At 42.4% G+C, this 22,237-nt stretch overlaps 3 protein-coding genes across 4 annotated transcripts; 2 read left to right on the forward strand and 1 right to left on the reverse strand.

The window, feature by feature from the left end:
* The first annotated feature begins 346 nt into the window (after window positions 1–346).
* Window positions 347–9,974, forward strand: dhcr24 (24-dehydrocholesterol reductase). The gene is made up of 9 exons (XM_072389902.1): window positions 347–719; window positions 1,392–1,547; window positions 2,647–2,752; window positions 3,245–3,363; window positions 5,778–6,041; window positions 6,125–6,268; window positions 8,631–8,828; window positions 8,912–9,090; window positions 9,192–9,974. Exons 1-9 carry the CDS (start codon window positions 489–491, stop codon window positions 9,343–9,345), a joined length of 1,551 nt encoding a protein of 516 aa, XP_072246003.1. The 5' UTR covers window positions 347–488; the 3' UTR covers window positions 9,346–9,974.
* A 210-nt stretch (window positions 9,975–10,184) lies between these two features.
* LOC140312197 (transmembrane protein 205) lies at window positions 10,185–13,296 on the forward strand. Of its 2 annotated transcripts, XM_072389904.1 has the most exons (4): window positions 10,185–10,348; window positions 11,015–11,300; window positions 12,500–12,663; window positions 12,760–13,296. In XM_072389904.1, exons 2-4 carry the CDS (start codon window positions 11,201–11,203, stop codon window positions 13,060–13,062), a joined length of 567 nt encoding a protein of 188 aa, XP_072246005.1. In that variant the 5' UTR covers window positions 10,185–10,348; window positions 11,015–11,200; the 3' UTR covers window positions 13,063–13,296. The 2 variants fall into 2 exon arrangements, with proteins under 2 accessions (XP_072246005.1, XP_072246006.1); XM_072389905.1 differs by lacking the exon at window positions 10,185–10,348 and having other exon boundaries at window positions 11,004–11,300.
* A 2,231-nt stretch (window positions 13,297–15,527) lies between these two features.
* Window positions 15,528–21,063, reverse strand: LOC140312196 (nucleotide sugar transporter SLC35D2-like). The gene is made up of 12 exons (XM_072389903.1): window positions 20,580–21,063; window positions 20,268–20,301; window positions 20,069–20,155; window positions 19,915–19,982; window positions 19,747–19,818; window positions 19,547–19,615; window positions 19,196–19,298; window positions 18,486–18,578; window positions 17,804–17,871; window positions 17,635–17,713; window positions 17,471–17,553; window positions 15,528–16,856 (listed from the first exon to the last, which is right to left on the reverse strand). Exons 1-12 carry the CDS (start codon window positions 20,687–20,689, stop codon window positions 16,751–16,753), a joined length of 972 nt encoding a protein of 323 aa, XP_072246004.1. The 5' UTR covers window positions 20,690–21,063; the 3' UTR covers window positions 15,528–16,750.
* Window positions 21,064–22,237: the final 1,174 nt, after the last annotated feature.

Genomic DNA, 22,237 nt, shown 5'->3' on the forward strand with positions numbered 1-22,237 from the left:
GGCTAAAAATAAGACAAAATAAATTTTAAACAATTTTTAAAAATCCTCCCACCCTCATAAATACCCAGAGAGACACAGAGACATACAGACACACACACACCTACACGGATACTCGGATTGTGTGAGTGTAATAACTTGTACCTCAGTCCTGAGGACAGGGTGCATGGTGTGACACCCCGTGTGCCTTCTGATTGGTCAAACAACAGAAATGCTCCGTCCCTGGATTCTCTACATTGACCTGACTGGCCAGTAAGCTTGAACCTTCTGAGACAAGCCCCACCTCTTTGCTAATATGGACCAATCAGTGCGCAGCAGGGGAGGAGCTGACGGACCACCTAGCATCGCTCACCTATCGTAGTGAAGGGGTGACCAGGAGTTGGGTTGAAGGGTTGGTTTAATCAATAAAAAAAAATCTGTATCTTCAGTCGCTAAGTAAAGCAAGTCTCTTCACTTCGGAACCTGTGTGCTGCTGACTGGGCTCCGACACAATGGATCCGCTGTTGTATTTAGGAGGTTTGGTCGTTATGTTCCTGCTGTGGATCAAAGTCAAAGGTCTAGATTACGTGATCGTCCACCAGAGATGGATATTTGTCTGTTTATTCTTGCTGCCACTCTCTGTCGTATTCGATGTGTATTATTATGTGAGGGCATGGCTCATTTTCAAGATGTGCTCCGCGCCCAAACTGCACGATCAGCGCGTGCGAGACATCCAGAGACAGGTGAGCAAACCGTAACATCCCTAAATGTCTGCATGCATGTGTGAGGATCTCGTCTCAAGTTATGAAATATTGAGGGAACGTATACATGCTGATTAATGTTTGATAAAGTGCACGATATCAGAGCTTATGTCATCATGAAGGATAGAACTTTGAGCTGTGTTAGGAGACAACACATCACTGGATCACACAGTGTCAGTGCTCATTATTGTGTAAATCAGTAAGTAAGTAATCAATCAAACAACTCTCATTGGTTTCCTCTGTTTCAAGCAGGATGAAAGTATATTTTTTAGAAGCCTGTGTCTAATTAATGGGTTAAAACAAAGTTAAACTCTATTGTAGTTGCTTAAGTTCTTTATTTTGTTAGTCGTTCATTCACTATTTTTTTAGGTAAATGTCTTATATGAAGCGTATGTATGTATATATGTGCTTTCACACATAGCATGCCCACAATCCTTCAATCCGACCTCAGATATTTAGGCCAAATTAGTTTCAATAAAAAGTACAAAATGATTTGAAGGCCAGCTCATTCAAGCCCAATGATGTTTTTATCTATTCCTTGCCATACGTATGTAAAGTTTCTTTTGTTATCCTTTGAAAAGTTCAAATGAGCTTCACAGGAAAATGGCCTGTTATAGACTGTGCGTCCCTGCAATGATTTGCTCTTCTCTACAGGTGCGTGAGTGGAAGAAAGAGGGCGCCAAGACCCGCATGTGTACAGGTCGACCTGGCTGGCTCACTGTGTCTCTCAGAGTGGGGAAATACAAGAAAACCAACAAGAACATCATGATCAATATGATGGACATCCTGGACGTGGACACAAAGAGGCAGGTAGGAGGAAGCGGCGAACAACAAATACTCATGGTATTCCAGCTCTGTAGATCTCACAGAAACTAAGATTTGACTGAGGTGCCTATTCAGCCATCCACACATCTGTGATCTTTGATCAGTTTATCTCATCTTCCACTCATGATATTCCAACTTTTTATAGCAGGAAAAGCACAGGTGCAGCTGATTGTATTCATGATGGTTCCATAAAGTCTCAGTATGGGTTCTTCTGAGCTGCACATGCAACACCTTGGTTTTGAGAGCCAATCTAATTGGAAAGCAGCCATCTTTGATGTCATCAGTTGCACCTGTGTGCTTCCTATAACACCATTAGTCTTCATCAAATGTATGATCTTCACAGGTGGATGTAAATGTTCTGGTTGGGTCTTCTTTTTTTACTCTAAAAAGACCGTAAAACTATATATTACAGACCTTGAAACACTCTTAAACACTCTTTAACACCAACGTCATGAACCAATAAATACAAAAAGGCCCCCTTCTATGTCACCTGGCATCACCAGCACAGAAAGATGATGTAGAAGGTGCAGTGGCCTGTATATTATGCAGTATGGGTAACCAGAAGACCGCCTGGATTAGAAAAAACAAAGTTAATAAATGCATAAAGTCAATTAGTTTCTATTATCCAGCATCGTTCTAACTCAGTTCGACATGATTGAGTCTGTCTAGAAGGTTTCAAAGACCTGCTTTTCAAATTCAACTGACATATCAATTCTTTTACTTATACTTTTATAAAGCATTTAAGCTTCATGCATAGCAAAATAACTCAGTTAACATCACATTATTGTATAGATTCACTAAGATGAACTGAGGCAGATTCAACATGTTGAATACAACTTTTTGAGAGGAGAGACAGATGTTCATTGACCCTCCTGATGTTCCCAACGGGCGATTGTTGTGGTGTTATGTACCAGTTCTGATGCTGTTGATGCTGGTCTTGGGGTTCATCACTTTGATTTAGAGCATAGATGTCTCAACGGTAATTTATTGGAGAGCTCAGTATTTTTTCTTTTTTTTAGATGAGAAATGGGAACGCAGTGAGTACGGTTGTGTGTTATTACTCACGGGGCTCATTCTCTTGTAGGTGGTGAGAGTTGAGCCTCTGGCCAACATGGGACAAGTGACGGCTCTCCTCAACTCCATTGGCTGGACTCTGCCGGTGCTGCCGGAGCTGGATGACCTCACTGTGGGTACGTCGTGCACGCTGTCAATCATTTTCAGGCAAATCATCGTGGAGTGTTGTCATCTGTCGCCCTCTGGGTTCTAGAAATAGGGAGACGTACTGATGATTTCCTCAGCTCAGTGTTCAGTGAGGTAGATCTGCAGCTCCTCCATCAATCGCCGCATCCTGTTTAGAGCCCCAGCATCGTCTCTAATTGTGTTAGAAGACTGACGTTGGAACTCAAAAGATGAAACTGGGAGGAAATGGCTGCAGCGTTGGTAGCACCCCTGGATAGTGTTTCATAATGGATTTCCTGATGCCATAAACTGCGTCTCAACCATCTAATGTTTTCCCATCAGGCCGCGGTACATTCATTTATCCTCGTGTCCCCGCAGACACGGACCAACACACTCACAGCAGGCAAACGCTGCTGTCCACTCATGTGTTTGCCTTCTGTTGTTCTCACCAGGGTGGAAATTGAATTACAGCAGAGCGTATTCTATTCTCTCTCCTCCACCAGGTGGGCTGGTGATGGGCACAGGCATTGAGTCTTCCTCCCATATTTATGGGCTGTTTCAGCACATCTGTGTCGCGTACGAACTGGTTCTTGCAGATGGCAGTTTAGTGCGCTGTACAGAGGTAAGTTTATAGTGTGTGAGGGATGTGTCTTTTCAGTATTATGCTCTTGTAAAGTTGGATCGGTTACGGTCAGATAGCCTATGTGGTATTTGATTTACTGGCAGATATCAGTCTACAGAAAGCTTTATACTTAGATTCTACATTTGAATATTATTCCTACTGTTGCCTACCTTTTGTTAAGTTGCCTGATGGCAGTGAACTCATTGCGTCTCTTTAAGTCCACCACTCGTGGTTGGATTAGAAACCTCCCCCGAATTAATGCTGAGAAATAGTTTTCTGAGACTGATTGTTCGGGATAAACAGGTAAGGGACTGAGAGGGAAACGGGATGGCAAAGGTTTGGTTTAAGCTTGCCGTTCTTCCCTCAGCGAACAGTAACACGCGCCAAATATTGACATCGCAATAGCTTGTGCTCTGGGTGCGCGAGCATTTCCACTGGCATCAGTATGACCCTTTAAAACCCAGGGAAATGGAACTATTGTAAATATAAAAAAAAAAAAACATTTAAAGAATTGCATAAAATTGAAATATAGAAGTTGAAACGTTGTAGGTGCATTTGTATTTCCTGTACGACTTCTAAGAATGTTTCTGTGGTATCGTGGAGCCATCTTCTCTGTAGCGACACCTACTGTGTAGGAGGAAAACTGCAGTGAGTCCAGAACGCCGGAAGTACAGGTGTGAACAGTTGATGTTGATGTCACACTTTGCTTGTGCAATGAGCCGGGATCATAATCTTAGCTTAAACCATGTGTGAGCAAGTCATTAGTATAGTTCAATAATGTATGCTGAGGACCCTCCACTCAAGGTTTAATGTAAAAAAAATGAAAACATAACGAAAAAACTTGCATTTCCCCTCAAATAAATCACACAGTTCTTTTCAGATGCCATCTCTAATGATTGCTAATAATGCTACTAATCGTAGTGTAAGAATCCCGATCTCAGTCAGTTTAGGCCGTATGTCACTGGAGTGAAAACAATCAGACACCAGAGACTCAGGGTGAGCGTGGGGCACAAAGATTGATGGTTTTAGCTCCAAGAAGAATAGCCTCTGTCAGAATTTTATTTCTGGATCCTTCTTTTCTATAACTTCTAACCTTCTTCCTCTAACTTGTTCTTGTTCCTCTAACCAACATTTCTGCCAACCATTGTTAAAATGATTTTGTCCATAAATGGGTCTTTGGCATCTCCTTTCTAATCACATTGGAGAAGTCAGCAAAGGTTGCGACTGGGTAATGATCAGCATGCTTTCTCTCATGTCTTCACGCAGTAATACTTGACTACAATCTCTTAATCTGGCACAGTTTCCATCTTATCAGACTTAGTTGAACTTCTGATAAAAGTTGCAGTGTGGCTTTGTGTTGGGTGCGTTCGGGTGCGCCTTCCCTTGTTCTGAGGAGATCTGCCAGCACAGAGGTGTGTTAAAAGAGCGTCGGTCCAGTCAGACGGCAGTAACTCACCATGTGGCTGATCTTGCAAGAATAAATAATTTGATAATCACTGTAAGGCAAATGTACTTAACGTCTCTTTCTTGTCATCCATTATAATCCATAATATGATGCCATTATATTCCGCAGTGGGTAACTTGAGAATCTTTTTCCAATATCCAAACTCGGAAGGATTTCCAGAATGGTTTTATGAAGTTACGGCAAAGAAGAGACGCTCTGCAGTTTCAGCTTCTGAGTCACAAAACAGCCACTTCCTATCAATGTTAAACGCCCTATAATTTCATTCATGTCTTAAAGTTGGTGTGATCAGTTTCTGGTACAGTGAGGTATCGGGATCTAAATCTCTTCAGGGTCGTATTTATATATTTCTACTTTTCAATTATTAAGTGGAAGTGTTCAGTAGTGAGGGCGGCCCTTACAGCTTAGGTTTCCCCAGTAAGGTCCAGATCATATCGTACATAAAGAATTAAAGGCATCAGAGTACTCTTTTCATTAAATGCAACGATAATAATAAGTTTCCTCTTGTAACCATCAAATGTACAACTAACCAAATGCCTCTGTCTTACATGACTAAATAAACCGGAGAGAAATAGTGTTTATCAGTCAGTTTTCAGTACAGGAGAACTTGCTGATGAAATGAAAATAAACTTAATGGAAAGTTAGACAGAAGTAGAAAATCTATCCCACCACATCTTTTAGAAACGTTAAAAGGAATATTAAACATTTGCATACCTTTTCTAACCACATTTATTTTTCTAAATGAATTTCTCATTCCTAAAGAGAGGGGGACTATAAAGCTTTATATTTTGAAATCATTTGCAATACAAATATTTGTAGAAATGACAGACACAAACAAGCCTGATAAAGTTTTTTTTAAATGTCAGATAAATGGTCTGAGGTTAAACTCAGAAGGCAGATACCACACTCATCAACACAAAAATCTGTGTGTTGTTTGTTTCTGGACACATAGGAGGAGAACTCTGATCTGTTCCATGCCGTCCCGTGGTCCTGTGGAACTCTGGGATTTCTGGTTGCAGCTGAGATCAAAATAGTACCGGCTAAATCCTGGGTGAAGCTGCACTATGAGCCGGTCAGAGGACTGGAGAATATCTGTAAAGCCTTCACTAAGGCATCGGAGAACAAACAGAACACATTCGTTGAGGGAATCCAGTTCAGTCTTGACACTGCTGTCATTATGACAGGAACCATGACTGAGCACGCAGAGCCTGACAAGGTAAGGCGTTGGTGAGTGTGTATGCGGAGCTGTCAACACATGCTTTATCACATCTAATGTTGTGTTTTCCTCTTGGACACCAGATCAACAGAATCGGCCTGCACTTTAAGCCCTGGTTCTTTAAACATGTGAAGGGATACCTGTCAGGAGACTGCACTGGAGTGGAGTACATCCCTCTGAGGCAGTACTATCACAGACACACACGCAGCATCTTCTGGGAGCTCCAGGTACTCACAAACACACGCCCCTCTTCTTCTGTCTTTGTAAGGGTCTTACCCCCACCCTTAGAACCAAATTGTGACTTTCAGGCTTGTGGGGTTTAGCATGTAGTTGGCTGTTGCTGCTTAGGTGCTGTAGGCCCTCACACACTCACTCAAACAGACATTATGTTTGCATCAGCTTGAGAATTACATCAAAGACACCAAATTTTAGCCTGTTGCCATCTCATCAAATTGCTTGCTCGTTTCTCTTTATTAGTGTCTAACACTGTAATGCTCCAGCTTCCTGTCAGATATTTACACACACACACACACACACACACACACACACACAAACCATTTGCCATTAGTGAGAAGAGTCTGGCATGCCTGATTTCCTTCAGCAGGAAAAAGTCCTTATGAATTATGCATGGTACTGGTTTGACAGATGCCTAAAGGAGCGTCCTCTGAGCTTTTGCCTGCTCTGTTTTTAAAAGGATCTTGTCTTTGTTCACACTGCAGGGGGAGAAAGACAGAAATAGGGCAGTTTGTGATGTGTTGGACATTGTGGTGTGGGATGAGCTGCGATGGGTTGCTACTGCCCTCTGGTGGAATATCGGACAAGCTGGAGAGGGCTGTTTCTAATGAAAGTTGAACAAATGTCAGGACAGGTGCTGTACTTGTATAGAAAGTCAACATAACATGTGGAGAAGCCACAGAAACTTCACCAACTACAACAAAAACTACATCAACTTTCCAAATGTTGTAAAATCTTGACACATATAATATTAATATTTAATGGTAATTAATCGGCAGAAATGGAAGTTCTTTTGGATAATGATATCAGATTTGCCAACGAATTGCATAATAAATTATGGTTTTGAATTTTTTTTAATCTATATATTTGGACAAGTCAAAATCCTTATACACTCGTCTCCTCCACTAAAATGAAAGTTTTTACCTTTAACATGTCCATGTGCTTTTTACGTGATATATCATGAGCAAATAGCACCTACATTCGCAGAAAGGAGAGATCAGACAGTCCATATGTTCCATGTTCATTGCTGTAGGAACCAATCCTGACTTCTTGTTGGGTGGGGGCTGTTCGGTTCATTTGCATGTGCTGTGAGGAACCAATGAATGAGAAGCTTGCGAGCTTCTCATTTATTGGTGGAGATATGAGAAGCTCCTTCTTATTGGTGGAGAAGTTAATTGCCATGTTTTGCTCGTGTTGCACATGTTCTGTTTTTGACTTTGATACTGTGTATACAGATTCTGTAAATCTTTTTGTTGGACTCAAACATCTTGGACCACAACTGAAGTGGATTCAGTTTATTTGGAAGTGTTGCAGCATCCCAACAAAATACCAGAGAGGATATTCATTTTCTAATTGCTGAAAATGCTCGCTCTGACTTTGCTCCCAGATCAGAGAGTCACTGAGACACCAGCAGACCTGGCCTGGCTGAAGAGACTCGCTGGGAGACCAGTTCCAGAGGCCCACACTGACTGGCCAGCTGCCAGTGTCACTGACTCTTTACCTGTGGCAAAGGGCTAAGGCTGCAGCAGTGCTCCAGGGGTTCCAAGTGCAAAAATTGCTAACAAGAGCATGACAAAGAGATAACATATTAAAGAAATAAACTTCCTGGTTGACCAACATACCTGTTTATGACAAACTTCATCTCTTAAGAGGCCTGCTCTTACTATTTGCTCCACATGAACTCTGCACCAGGCTCAGACAGCTCTACCCCACTTTGTACAAGTGTTGTGATGTGACTACAAGCGGGTGCAGTTGTGAAAAGCCCCCGAGTCCCACTCTCAGTTAGTGAGAATTAGCAGCCTTGATCATTCTTTGAGAGTCATGTCATATGGAATATTAAGGCCATGAGAGTTATTTTTGAGGCGAAAACTTCAAAATGTACAGTTTTCTTTGGAACACTGAGTTTTTAGGAGTTGATAACTTTAATCACTACTACATATTTAGTACTGGGCGTTAAATCACATGCAAATGATCACTATGATGTTTTCTTTTATACTGTTTATATTCACCATGTCAGTCACATGATTTTTATTTAATCAACCGAAGAAGTAAAACTAAAAGTCAAATGGATGGATTTTTAGAGTAAAAGGGCTCAAAGCTCTGAATATGGAGGCCTGTAAGTCTTAAGTAACTCACTTTCACAGTATAATTAACCTTATTTGTTTCTGTAGATACAATTCACTCTGTTTCAGTTATTACCATCAAATCCAAACGTCTCAAAGCAGCGCCTGAAACCAGACTTGACTATTAATAACTGAAAAAATTGTCATGAAATTTTCTGTTAGCTGTAATCGGAGGGCTGTCATTTCTTTGAACCATTTTTAACGTCACTATTTATTTGTGGCTTTCCTCCAGGACATCATTCCATTTGGCAACAATCCCGTTTTCCGCTGGCTGTTTGGGTGGATGGTACCTCCCAAGATCTCTCTGCTGAAGCTCACCCAGGGAGAAACCATCAGACGTCTCTATGAACAGCACCATGTGGTCCAGGACATGCTGGTGCCCATGAAGCATCTGCAGGCCGCCATCACACGCTTCCACCAAGACATCAATGTGAGATTGAATATAGATTGGCATGGAGCATACTCTTTTTGGATATAAACTTGAATTTTTCAAAATGATTTGTTCTCTGTTAGGTTTATCCTCTTTGGCTGTGTCCATTCCTGTTGCCACCGGGAAGAGGGATGGTTCACCCGAAAGGTCAACAGGAGGAACTTTTTGTGGATATTGGAGCTTACGGGGAGCCTAAAGTCAAACATTTTGAAGCTAAAGCATCAACACGGCAGCTGGAGAAGTTTGTCAGAGATGTGCATGGGTAAGTCTCCAAATAGACTAATTTAGCTGTCAAAACTAAAGTGACATACACCACAGGAGACCTGTCTGATGGCACTGACATGTTCTTCCATTGATATGTAGATTCCAGATGCTGTACGCAGATGTGTACATGGATCGAGAGGAGTTTTGGGAGATGTTTGACGGACAGCTATATCACAAACTGAGAGACGAGTTAGGCTGTAAGGAAGCCTTCCCGGAGGTTTATGACAAAATCTGTAAATCTGCCCGCCACTGACCCTTTTCTTCTGCAGCTAGTAGTTACACTACACAGCAGTTACGCAGCTCTGCCGTTACACCAAGCCGCTGTGTAAAAAATCCCAACAGCTACTACCCTGCGGTTGTCTCTACTGAAGCTCAAGGATACAATGCAACATTCTCAAACATGGAATTTATATTCTCAGACACAGATACTTATTTTTGAATCCTGTGTAGGCCCTGCGATAATTATTTTCATTCATGAATGCATTTTTTTCTCCTCTCTGGAAGTTTGAACATTCACGTGCCTCTTGACTCAAACCAATTGTCTTATTTTTCTCTAAAAACTGTTTCTTGTGCAGCATTTCCATATTCAACCACTGTATCATTCCTCTTGTGCTTATAATATGACCTCCTCACCAGCCTGACACGTGTATTTTTGAAACACTTTTGAAATAAAGCTAAGTGACATTTTATGTACAGAAGCTAAATTGTACCTAAAATACTATGCTAATATAAAAACAATTTTGTAATAAAGTTCATTCTAATGCTTTTTGCAGACGACAAAATCGAACGAATTGGTTTACGTAACAATGTAAATGCAATTTTCGCTTTGTTTTCCATTTTGAAATGTATAAATGTAATAAATTATAAACAAACTCTGAATAACCATTTTTTCCTCTCTGTTGGTTTATAGCTGCCCGTGCTCTCCAGCACGAGCCGGGCTTTAAGCAACCTATTAGCGTATGACTGTGTCAATTTATCTTGAGGAAAGGCATTTTTCATTAAATTAACACGGCTTTTGATTCGCACATGAGGCGTATATTTCACCTGTACCAGTTGGGGGAACTACTTTCTGCTGTTACAAGCTTCGGGGTGAATTTTCCAGGGCACATCCTGAGACTCGCGGTTCCGCCCTCTTTCCCGTTGCGACTTGCAGAGCGAGCTCTTGGGGTAGCTGATGACTGTCAGCCGGTTAAAAGTTTCCAACTGGAAGCCGAAGTCACCGCGAATAGCTGGTCGGACGCTTTTGACAAACACGGGTAATCTGTGCTAAGAACTTAACGTTGAAGTTCAAGTATTAATCCTGTGTTTTATCTTCTAATGTCGGTGCACGAGGACGCGGGTTACTGGTTAATGTGTCTTAAGATAGCGCTGACTTGCGTCTGGTCGCACGGTCAGTTTTGAAGTAGCTCTTAGCAGCTAGTCAGTGTAGTTTCATTACTTCGTGCTTGGTCGTTAACGTTAGCTAGTTCACGAAATGGCTAATTTTTGCAAAGGTGACTTTGAAGATTCGTTGCATTAATACCAGACTTTCCCTCTTTCTTAGCTGTCGGTTTTTGCTGTAGTGAACTTATGCACCGCAGCAGTTCGAGACCCCACACTTTTGATGTTGTATTTCCGTGTGTGTCGTCGTATTTTCCTGTTGGTCTGATATTGGTCTGTATACCGGGTAAGGTCAAGTCATCAGCGAAGTTACCTTGACAACAATGCGGAAGTTTCTCAAAGCCTTTAGGGTCCACAGAGTCCAGCCGTGGTGTCAACACCGAGGGATAATAACGCAGTAACCTGCTGCTTCTGTTTCTGCACGTGTAACAGAAGGCGTAGAAGATTAAAAAAAGACAAATTGTGTTGCAGTCATTTTGGTGAATAAGATGGGAGTTTCTTGGAATTAGTCACAGCTCCAGTTTGTCATTATATGTTTACAGAGACTTTGCAGTGCAGCAACTGCATTCCCAACAAAAACACTTGACGATCAGAGTGAGGCAAAAAGTGTTGCCTGCCTGCCTGCCTGTCTGCCTGCCTGCCTACCTGCCTGCCTGCCTGCCTGCCTGTCGGGACTGACGGTGCTGTTTTGTCAGCCACAGTGGAGTAGTGACTGCAGAGGAGAAACCATGTCCACTGACCAGGAGCCCACGTTTACTGTGAAGCTGCTGCAGCTGCTGTTGCTCTCTACCTACTGGGGAATGCAGATTTGGGTCACCTTCATTTCAAGTAGGTACCACACAGGTTTTTATTTTTATGAGATTTTGGAAATGTGGATGTGCTGCGATGCATTTATTATTTTTTTTGGATCATGTTGGAGCGCCTTTGTATCATGTCTGAAAAAATCTAAGGGCAGTCATTGCAGCAACATCTGTGCTTTGTTGTAGCTTGGTCACAAAGTTATGACAGGTTGAGATTGTGGTGGTTAGGGTGTGTACATACATACCTGAGATAAGCCGCACAAGATAAAGCAGTTCAGATATCCAGTAAGACGTTTGTTTTGACTTTACTCCCATTGAACTGTATTATTCAACACTGATTGGTGTTCTATTTGCTTTCATATACCTGTCTGAATGCTATGCAGCAATTACAGTCAGAAGTTTACATTAAACCTGGGTAAAAATGAACTAGTCTGGTTTGGGCAGCCACTTAATGCATAACACTAGTCATTTTTACTAAAGTTAAATAAGTTAAATTCAAGTTTTATTCAAGCAAAACCAATTCACAACAGAAATCACTTTAGGGAAATTGACAAAGAAAGCAAACAAGTAAATTTGTTCAAATAAAGAGAGGGTGTAACACCACCGTCGGCTATTTTAGTCAGTTTTCCTTCAACTTCTTGTGTTTCCATAACAGTTCAAAGCCCAACAAGCACCCCGTGTTTGTGTAAACACACCACTGATGGATGGTATCACATCAGAATATATCTTACTCGGCTTCTTACTCACGGGGATTTCTTGCAATTACAGTTACGAGCGCCATTGCCAGCTTGTAAGAAACGTTACCTTGTGACTCTTAACCTTGTGACACCATTTGTGCCGTTTTCTCTGTGCTCCACAACGTGTGTGTGTGAAAGGAGAAGCTCCTGTGTCATCTGAAACAACGCTCTGGCATGTTAAAATCATTCAGCAAATATGTAGTTTGTATGAATAAGGGAAAGGAAAACCATGGAGAAGGGAAGCTGGATGATACCATTACTTCCTTATTTAACAATGCAGGATTCCTCTAAAAATCAGGTTACTAATCTTGACGTGGCAAGCATCCCATGCAAATTGTTCTGGGAAAGTGTCAGGGTGCCCATTCAGATATGAGGCTGGATTAATTGAGTGTTCCTGTCTGTTTAGTCACTGCTAGTCCGTCATGAATCCGTGTTTTCATGAAACAGAAGTCCTGAGGTACGGATGTGTTCTGTTCTGTTTTCTGCACAGGCTTTGTGATGGACAACCACCTGAACAGACACACATATGGCTTTATTCAGAGTCGCCTTGTTCCGTTTTACCTGCACCTGGGTTCGGCCTGTGCCTTCTTTAACCTCACTATCTACGCTGTTTATCACCCCAGAGACATGCTCGACGACAGAGAGGCCTTTCAGGTACCTGGTTTGTTCCCAGTTATAAAATTGCACAAATCCCATTTTCTGACATTTCCTAAATTTCTTAAATCCCCCGCCTCTTCGTTTCACCACCAGATCTTCATCTTCTTTGTGTCGGTCACGGTTGCGGCTGTCAACGCTCAGTGGTTCGGCCAAATGACATCGGAGATCATGGCAGACATGCATCTTATCGAGCAGGCGTGCGGTCTGGGTCAGGATATCGGCCTGTCGTCTAACCGCGAAGCTTACGCCAAGCTGTGCGAGACGGATGTCAAATACAGATGCCTCAGCAGCCGCCTGTGGCTGTACAGACTGATGTCCTCTCTGTGTAACCTCTGCTGCATAGGCTGCAACTTCTACAGTCTCTGTTACATGGCTGAGAACCTTGTGGCGCTGTGAAAGTGACACACAGCAGCCAGACTCTTAAATCCAAGCCACCGCAGATCCAGAACGCCTTTTATTGTATGGAAGAGATAACGTTGAATTCGTACTGTCTTTTTTTCTTATATATGTGTGTATTAAGTATGAGGTGAAACGTCTTTGGAAGTAATGATAGGGCACAGCCTCATTCAGCAGCAGAGATGAGTCGGTGACCTTTCACCTACATGACAGAGGTGGCTGCCTTGAAATTTCCTTTGATTATCACCTTTGCCAACAGTTTGTATGTAGGCTACAGGAATGGGACTTTTTCCCTTCCCATGCTGTTCACTGCTGCTCTCCCTGTTTGGGTGGAGTGTTCATACTGTTCACATTGTTGTGCCACAGGTTTGTCTGGGTTACTTTGTTACCTTAAGAGCAGCACCTGTGTGCGCCTTACATTTCAGTGTGAAAGGTTGTACTATCTTTAGCTCTCCTGGCTGCGACCGATATGAAAAGGAAGGGTACTGGTATGCCGTCGACACCGCATTTAGGTCATCCAAAATAGATTTGCACGACATCAGGAGTAGAATTTATTCTAGTTTTGGAAATGGTTCCAGTGGTCATCAGTAAATGAAAGTTGTTACACAGCAGGTTGGACTTGTTGTGAAAGTTGTCCAGCTGGTTGATACACTCTGTGGTTCAGTGTTCCACGGAAGAAGACATTAGCTGGGTTCCTTTCATTGCAAAGCAAACTTTAAACAAAGTCTTAAAAAGATTCTTCATGGCAAATGTAAGGCTTGTTTCCATCACCGGCTTGGGAGTGAATCGTATAGGAAGCAGGATGTTGTCAGCAGGTGGCGATGTTGGACATGTTGTTTATGGCTGTAATAAACAGCTAAGTAGTTTCTACTTAAAAGCAGGAAGAAGGCTCATGCATAACTTGGCAATATGGAGAAGAAACGTCACAGAGAGGTCTTCAGAAATTCCTCTCAGCTGTGTATGATGACTTTATTCGTTCGTGTCCAGTTTACTGCTCTAATCTGAGGAGGATAATCTAGGAGCAGAACACCGCTTCTGTGTGAATCCATCTGAACATTGAGGATTTCATCCAGCATTGTTCTCTTGAAACGGAAACAGCTAATCATCACATGACCAGTTGTATCATGTTCTCCACGTCAGAACTGGGTCGCTCTTGGCATTTCCACCTGCCCTGAAGCGCATCAGCTTTTTCCAAAACGGGCGAAAACCAGCTCAAGCGAGAGTAGAACGTGTTTTGCAAACTTGAAGAAGTCTGTTTCTTTTTTTTTCATTTGCTTCCATTTTGTTTGAAACGTTTGAAATGCAGATCAAACAAAGTTGATGGAAACCCAACTGCTGTTACCTGCAGAAGGAATTAAGATCAGATTCAGAAGCAGGAGCTGTAACATGGAGCGTAAATCATTTGTTCTTGCTGTGTGCCATCGGGCGTCAGAGGATGGTCTCTTTGAAGACCTGAACTAAGTTTAACCTTTAAACCCAACATCCCAGGATGAGCTCTGAACACGTTTGTAGCTTACACTTTGCTTCAAAGGGAAATCATGTCTTGTATAAACCGGGTGAACGATTTTAGAGATGCCCCAGGGTCTTTATCTTGAATCCCTTCAGTTTGTTTTGATTTGTTCATATTGCTGTTCATCGTTGTACTTGTGTTGAAAGATTGCAATCGTGCTGTGGGGAAAAACATGCAGGCATTAACCCAAGCCAAAGATCTTTAAGCTGTACTCTCAACAGCGTTGTGCTCTGTGTTTTAAGAGCGTTTTCACTCGTAAAGTCTCCTATCATGGAGCAGACGGGATCTGTGGTCAATCGTCCATCAGTCTTTCCACAAAACTTCAAATTATGCCAAATGCCCTGCAGCCGTGGCCGTCTCCTTTATTTGAAACCGTGTTTGATCGGTGTGAGGTTCAGACTGGACTAGTGAAGGTGCTCTTTACCGGCAGAAAACAATGCAATATTATTCTGTGGTTGTTCAAAGTTGTTCACCTGATGTTTCTTTGTTGCTGCCTGTAGATATGAAAAACTAAACCTTTTACGTTATATTCTGGATATTTATGTCAGTTTCCTAAAGATGTTTAAAAATAATAAGGTTCAGATTTAATGTTTGTTTTTTTGATCATTTGATACCAAATGTACTTGCTAAGATCAGTGAAGAAGAAGAAGCAGAACGCGTTATTATCCTGTGGGCTTGTGTCAACTATGTTTTGTATTAAAGTACGTTTTTATATTAAATATCACTTCTCATCCTTGGCTGATTTTTATCAAATTTTAAAAGTTTGTTGCTTGCTGGGGAAATGCAGGTCTACCAATATTTGTCTTTCAAGGAAAGTGACCATCAGTGATGGCATGTTTACAGCAGGAATGTGCTCAACATGTCAGGGTGATCAGTTAGCGTTAGAAACGGGATTAAACTTTCACCTACAGTGCAGATAGAGCTGAATTATCCAAGACAAAGAAGAACAAATGTAAACAAGTTATTCTTTAATGTAAAAATACATTGTTTTAAGCTACAAATGACTGTTTGAGATAGTATCAGCATCACCTTACATCACTCCACCTACCAACAAACAGTACCTCTAGAATAAGTAATAAATATAAAATGATGCAGATAAAAAAAAATAAAAAAGTCAGCACTCCTACTCGATTATTAGTTGTTTAAATAACCAAGTACCTCCCGTAATACTTAATCCAGTATTTTAATCCTCACCAGTTAATGTACCGGTAACGTGAGGATTGTGTTCCACTTCTTTGCAGGCGCTACCCGTTAAAAGTGCGAAAATATTGTGTCCAGAGATCCCCTTGTACGAATGACAACTCAGAATTTTTTTGTTAGCCAGTTGCAGCCTTGAAGAGTTTTTGACTATTCTATAATACTGAGGAAATAAAATGTAAACCCATTCCTTAAATAACCTCCAAAAAAAAAAAAAAAGGAGGCAGCAACAGTCTTTAAAGCCACAATCCTTCACGGGAAATGAACCTGACTGGCCATCCACTTTGGTTGTTTGAAGGATGAGGTTCGACCGCTGTTGTCCGTTTGTAACAAGCTTACAACAGTATTTGCACAACAGAAGAAGAAGAAAAAAAAAAGTCCCGAGGCTAAAAAAAAATGAACGACAATAAGTGTCAGTGCATCTCACTGTGCTCAGAAGGCATCTAAAGTTACATTCCCTGTAAACGGCACAACAGAAAAGGCCATAGAAGCACGGATTGTACCTTTAAAAATAACAATTACTTAACATCTATGTAATGGTGTCAGTACACAGTTATGCTCGCAGCAGCCGATAAAGCCAGCTGGTCACGCCTGTCATCCCGAGACTGAAGCACGAAATGTGCAGTTTGTTTAAATACCAAAAATCTTTTCATATAAATATTACCAGTTCCGTGTTCCCTTGTTCTCAAAACTCCCAAGTTACAGCATCAAAATGACAAATACGTACAAAGAAAACTGAATCTAGAAATCCGCCTACAGTCCCTGTGGAAAGTCTCATAACCATGATAGCAGCAGGAGAGGCGCAGTGACATCGTGGCTTCATTTCCACGAAAAACACTCGATGGAAGTGTTTGGAACGCCATTCCTGCCGATTCCTGTGCTTCTGCTGCTAAAACGCTCCATAAATAAAGTACTAAAAAGTCCTTGTTGTTTTTCTTCCCCTGTTGGTCGCTATAAAAGTGTTGAAATCCAGTGTCTCTGTCACACCACCACCTTGCCCTTGATGTCCAGCTTGGTGTTGTCACTTGCCTTGCTGGACTGCTCCTCTGTGAGAGTGATGTAGGAGTACACCAGGCTGCCCGCGATGCTGCAACAGCAACAGACACCAAGATAAAGCAAACAAAGACTCCCCCCCCGCTTTCTCTTTTCCAACACGCTGAACAGCAGGAGTTTGTTTGCAGTAAACTGTTATACGTGGCCTCTCTTACAATGACTTCTGCTTTCAGGGGAAATGACAACCGGGCTCCAGAGGAGAGCGACTTCCACAACAGCCTCCAGCTTCTTTTTGCCTCGGCTCATTTAACTTTACTCACTTCTAACTGTGCCATTTGGGTAGTTTTCTTTCAGCAATAAGGAAGAAGCCAAATATTTGGCAATGGACCTTATTATTGTTGAGGAAAAAAAAAAACAATAATGGCTCAGATGACATTATTACGGTTTAGCCTGAAAGGCTGCCATCAAATTTCATCAGCCAGCAGCTGAAACTGCAACCGTCAACCTCATGATGGCACTATAGCAAAGATTTGAGGCCCGTCTTTGGCAGTAAACTCATAAAGGAAGACTTTGCACAAAAAGTTAACGTCTGAGGCGGGCTGAGTTCTGCTGGATTAACCCCCCTCCGAGCATCCTACTGACCCTGCCTGCACGTAAACTGGAGGCAACTAAACATCTGAATGTACAACAGCAAACAACCTTTCATACCTGATGTTCAGACCTATGAAGTTAGTCCAAGAGAAAATGTAATCTCCACTGAACACCATCCCAATGTATGTCACCAGAACATTCTGCAAAATGGTGGAGATTTAAAGGTTTTTGTTAGTCTTATTGTGCATTCGGCTGTGACTTCACTCAGCTGCGCAGCTCACCTTGATGCAGCCCACGATGGTCGTCGTCAGCGCCGAGTTGTACTGCGTGCACAGCACGGTGGAATACATCAGGACAAACCTGACAGAGGGGGAGACGTGTTCCAGCACGAAATCACATTTCAGCGAGCCACAGACATTTTGCATCGAACAAACGTGGGCCGTGGCTTACCCCATGACACAGGAGAGTATGAACTGGGAGAGGAAGAGCGCATCCGACCAGCCGTCAAACTCCGCTGCCTGAGATCAGAAACGGGCCATAAGAAACGGCAAAACTCTCCTCGTGAAAACACACATGCACAATAAAAGCAAGCTGGGGGTGGATTCATTCAGCAGGAAGAGAAAACAAAACAATTAAGTCACTCCGTATGAGAGCTACACCACCAGGCATTCAGTGGAGGAAAATGAAATGTGGCGAGTTAACCGAGCAGCACCGAGGACTTTCAGGGACGCCAGTGACACAAATCCAACACAAGAGTTTCCACTGGGTTTTTAAAAGTGGCAGTGTGTGCGTCTCTGAGTCAGGGGAAGTTGTAGACGCTGCTGTAATAACTCTGCTAGGTGCATAATAGCATCTTTGTGCTTTTCGGGCCGCTGGGCCCCAGCTGGGCAAACCAGAAGGTTTCTGCCAAGACTGACCAAGAAAAGAAAAAAGAAAAAAAAAGAAAAGGAGGACAGCTCATGTTTACAGCACACACCCATGGTTCCACATGTGCATTTTGGGGTTAAAACCTGTCAATAACTGATCGGTAGGGAGGCGGTAGACTATTTCAACAGAGAACATTTATAAATAAAAAAAATAAACAAAAGGTTTGAAAGAAATCAGAAGATAATAGAGAAGTGGAACCGCTCACCTTCTGCATATCTCCCGTCACATGAGCCAGCAGCAGAGTGGGGATTATCATAAATAAAGCATTATAGTACAATAATCCATATTTCCCCAACTCCTGAAAAAGGGCAGAGAAAACAGGAGAAAATAAATAAATAAGTAAGTAGAGCCGAAACAGGGAGTTATTCACGGGTTTTTCTGTGCATTCCTCACTAACTAGCACAGACGCATGTCATGCGTGGCCAGGCCACAGTGCTGTGAAACCTCTAGTGTGCATCTGTCCGACTCCGTTTTCACTCCTTCGCTCACAAAGGAACACATGCACCTCAGTTTAGCTCGATACGTGCAGGCACTGCCCCGTGGACTATATCTGGGCCTTGCTCTGCCCCTGCTGTAACTCGAGAGCCGAGCGGTCTGCACATGTGACATAAAAGTCGAGTAAAACACGTTGCAAGATGTTTCCACGGTTATTAATCTGAAGGTTAAAGATGTAAAATAACGTGTAGAGAACGTCTAGAGTTATTAATAATAACTTATCTATATTTTAACACAGACATATCAACTTAGTCTGGGATAAAAATAACCAACACGTCTGTGAACTGTGAGATCCTTAAAGTCAGACGCTGAAGGACAGTTTGGGTTGTCTACAGTCAACATGCACTCAATGCCAAGCACAGCTCCTATCCCAACAATGGCCACTATTCATCAGATGCTGCTGCTGCTGCTGGCACATACCTTTGCATCTAATTTCTGTTTCACATAGGCTCCGTTGGCTGCAGTCAGAACGTCGTTCAGGAGAATGAAGACGTAGCCTTGCAGGTCAAAGGACAAGTCGGCACTACAGTGGAAATCAGTAGAAAATGTCAAAAAACACAAATAAGCACTCTGTAACTATGAATGTAGCTTTGGGGGGGCTGTGTTTGAGCAGGGCTCCTTTCGCCACAGATGTACAAGCGTGCGTGTAATGAGCCTGGAGATCTTGTCGGCCGAGCGCGGATCATATATCACCACAAAGCCAACCTTTGTAGTGAGAGTAATTCTGGTCCTGTTAAAAGCCGGGACACCTGCAAACACAGCAGGACCTACCTTGCGGCAATGAACGCCCCAAGGATCATTGTGAAGACAGTCAGCTGGACTGGTCTGGAGAATTTCTTCCTGTCACGGGTCAAACAGAGTGAAACTCAATCCATCTGCATTCAGGTGTGCACAAAAGCAATGGTACAGACACAAAGGTTTGCCCGGTAAGTGACTGAGAGAAGTGGGTTATCTGTCATGTGCCATCTTACTTCAGCAGAATAACCTCAGCCAGCATCGTGAATAAGATGGAGAACCTCCTCAGGACTGTAAACATCGGCAAACTGGTGGGAGACAACATTAGATCATGCAAGTCATGATTTATTTTAGTTTTTTTTTGCTCTTTCTACCCTGGTGTTGTTCAGTTAGTGAGAACTTACTTCAGCCTTTTGGTACCAAACAGACCAGTGATTTGATTTCCCACGAAAAGGAGAGGTAGAGGAAATGTCTGGAAAACAAGCAGAACACATCAAGCTCTTTCCAAAGAAAGAACAAACCTGACAGTGACGCTTTGGGTGTGTGCAAGTGTCTCACCTTGTGAGGTATGCTCTCATCACAATCTGGGAAAGAGATCACCCTCGCAGCCTTGCCCACCCACAGCACAATTACTGTGGCCAACATCTGGAAGCGCGCGCGCACACGCACACACATAAGGGTAAATCAATGTGAGTCGACCTGCCTGTTTAAAGAGCCGTATGTGTTGGTTTATGAGGTGTGAAAACGTTCGACCTACCTGTCCTATTCCGACACATATTGATGAGGGGAACCTGAAACAGCAGAGTTGAGTCTTCAGTGGATGTTAACGGTTTAAAAGGCAAAACACTACTCTGCAGTTAGCCCACATTCACTCAAAGTCGAAAAGGGAACAAACGGCTTCATAAAACAGTGGATACAACGAAGCCTCCCCCGCGTCTGACTGTACAACACCCCGTTAGCCAAAAGTCGAGCTACCGCGGCGGTGGCTCCGCTATCCGACCAGTTCCACTTCCAGCGGCTGCGTTAGCAAACATGGCAGCTACCGTGAAGGCGCTGCTGAAACCGTTACCTGTAGTTGGTGAGGACACTTTTGTTCACCACGACGATCAGAAACGAGCTCAGACCGTAGAAGACGGCGGCAAACAGCTTCACAAACAATGCCGAAGGTTTATCCGCCATTCCCGAAAAGCTCTCATTCCTCTCTGAGTGTCGCCTCTTCCCCTGCCATCACTCCAGGGGCTCACCCACTGACACACGCACACACGTGCGCGCGCACACAGCCCCGGGACATCGGCGTTTCACAACTTCCTCTGCAAGTCTTAACATCACCGAGGACTCGTGTGATTTTGTTATTTTTATATTGCTGAAATCAAAGTCCATCTGAGGTGTGTGAATGAAGCTGGCGCTCACGTGCGAAGCTGAAGCTACTTATCAGCTTCTTGCTTGGGAGCTAAATATTTGTAGGGCTGTGAGAAATTTGAGCAGGAACTTGTTGGAGATGTTACTGTGTCGGCGGCTTTACAACCTCCCCCATAGTCTCATCCATGAATGCACTGGACTGAGAGAGTAGCGCTTCCTGGTTTCTGACTTGACACGTGATCCGTTTAATCCAATCACTAATCAAGAGGTACATTAACTCGTTGGTTGCATTCAATTGGATTTGTTCGAGACTTGGTGCTATAGAGCTGCTGATGTCTTAACTAAGCTGCATGCCACAAGCTGGATACACCTGATTAAAGTTGCTGTAATACTAGTTTGTAACAACTTTACAAGCACATCGACACCAAATAAATACGTGGTGCCGATGAAGAAGCGATGCAACAGTCTGTTTCCAGTGTTTGGCTCTTTTTCTTTGATTTATGTCGACACGTTGAATCTTTTAAACAGACTGACAGACATTTAAAATGAGAACCAGAATACAGATTGCTTTATGAAGGATATCAAAGGCTAAAAAAGTTAGAATTATTTGGTATTTTTTAGCAGTATATATATTAAAAAATATATATATATTTGAGAAATGCCTCATATCATACTGGAGTCATATCTGATATTTAATTTTTAATTGAGCAATTCTGTTGTTGTCTTTACTAAGTAAGTAAATACTTTACTAAGTCAATTTGACCTTTGTAATGTTGTCATGGTTTAGGTTACATTTTTATGTAGCCGTTAGGTTATAGGCCAAATGTTCATTTCAATCTGACATTAAAGGTCAAAGTGGGATTCTTTCAATACCCCCCCATCCTGTTCCATATGACCACTATCCTGCCAATACCTGCCATTAGAAGTGGGGTTGGGCATTCCAGCAGGATGCAGATCTTAAACCGATCTCTAAAACTTAAAAACATTTCAGATAAATAACGTGTGTAACCGACAAAAAACCTTGGCTGGAAAAGAACCGCTTTGGTCCAAACTGAAATATCTCAACAGCCACTGAATGGAATTCATAAAACGAATTCAAATGATTTTGGTCAGCTGCTAACATTTAGTGTAGCACCATGAATGATAGGCTCATTTCCAGCTCCTCCATACTGTTCGCTTCTGTCTTTTCTCACAACGCCACATTTTTTGGCTTTTTGGTTTTTCAACAACTATAAAATGGATTTCCATGAAATATGAAGGTTTTCATGTTCCTCAAATTACTAATCTGATTCCTTTGGTTTTTGTCCAGTGCAGTCCCTGAGTAAAAAAAAAAAAAAAAGGATTTTGTTCAATTCCTTGATAGCTTGA

The sequence above is a fragment of the Leuresthes tenuis genome, unplaced genomic scaffold, assembly GCF_036924035.1.
Source record: "Leuresthes tenuis unplaced genomic scaffold, fLeuTen1.0.hap1 SCAF_7, whole genome shotgun sequence".
Lineage (NCBI taxonomy): Eukaryota > Metazoa > Chordata > Actinopteri > Atheriniformes > Atherinopsidae > Leuresthes > Leuresthes tenuis.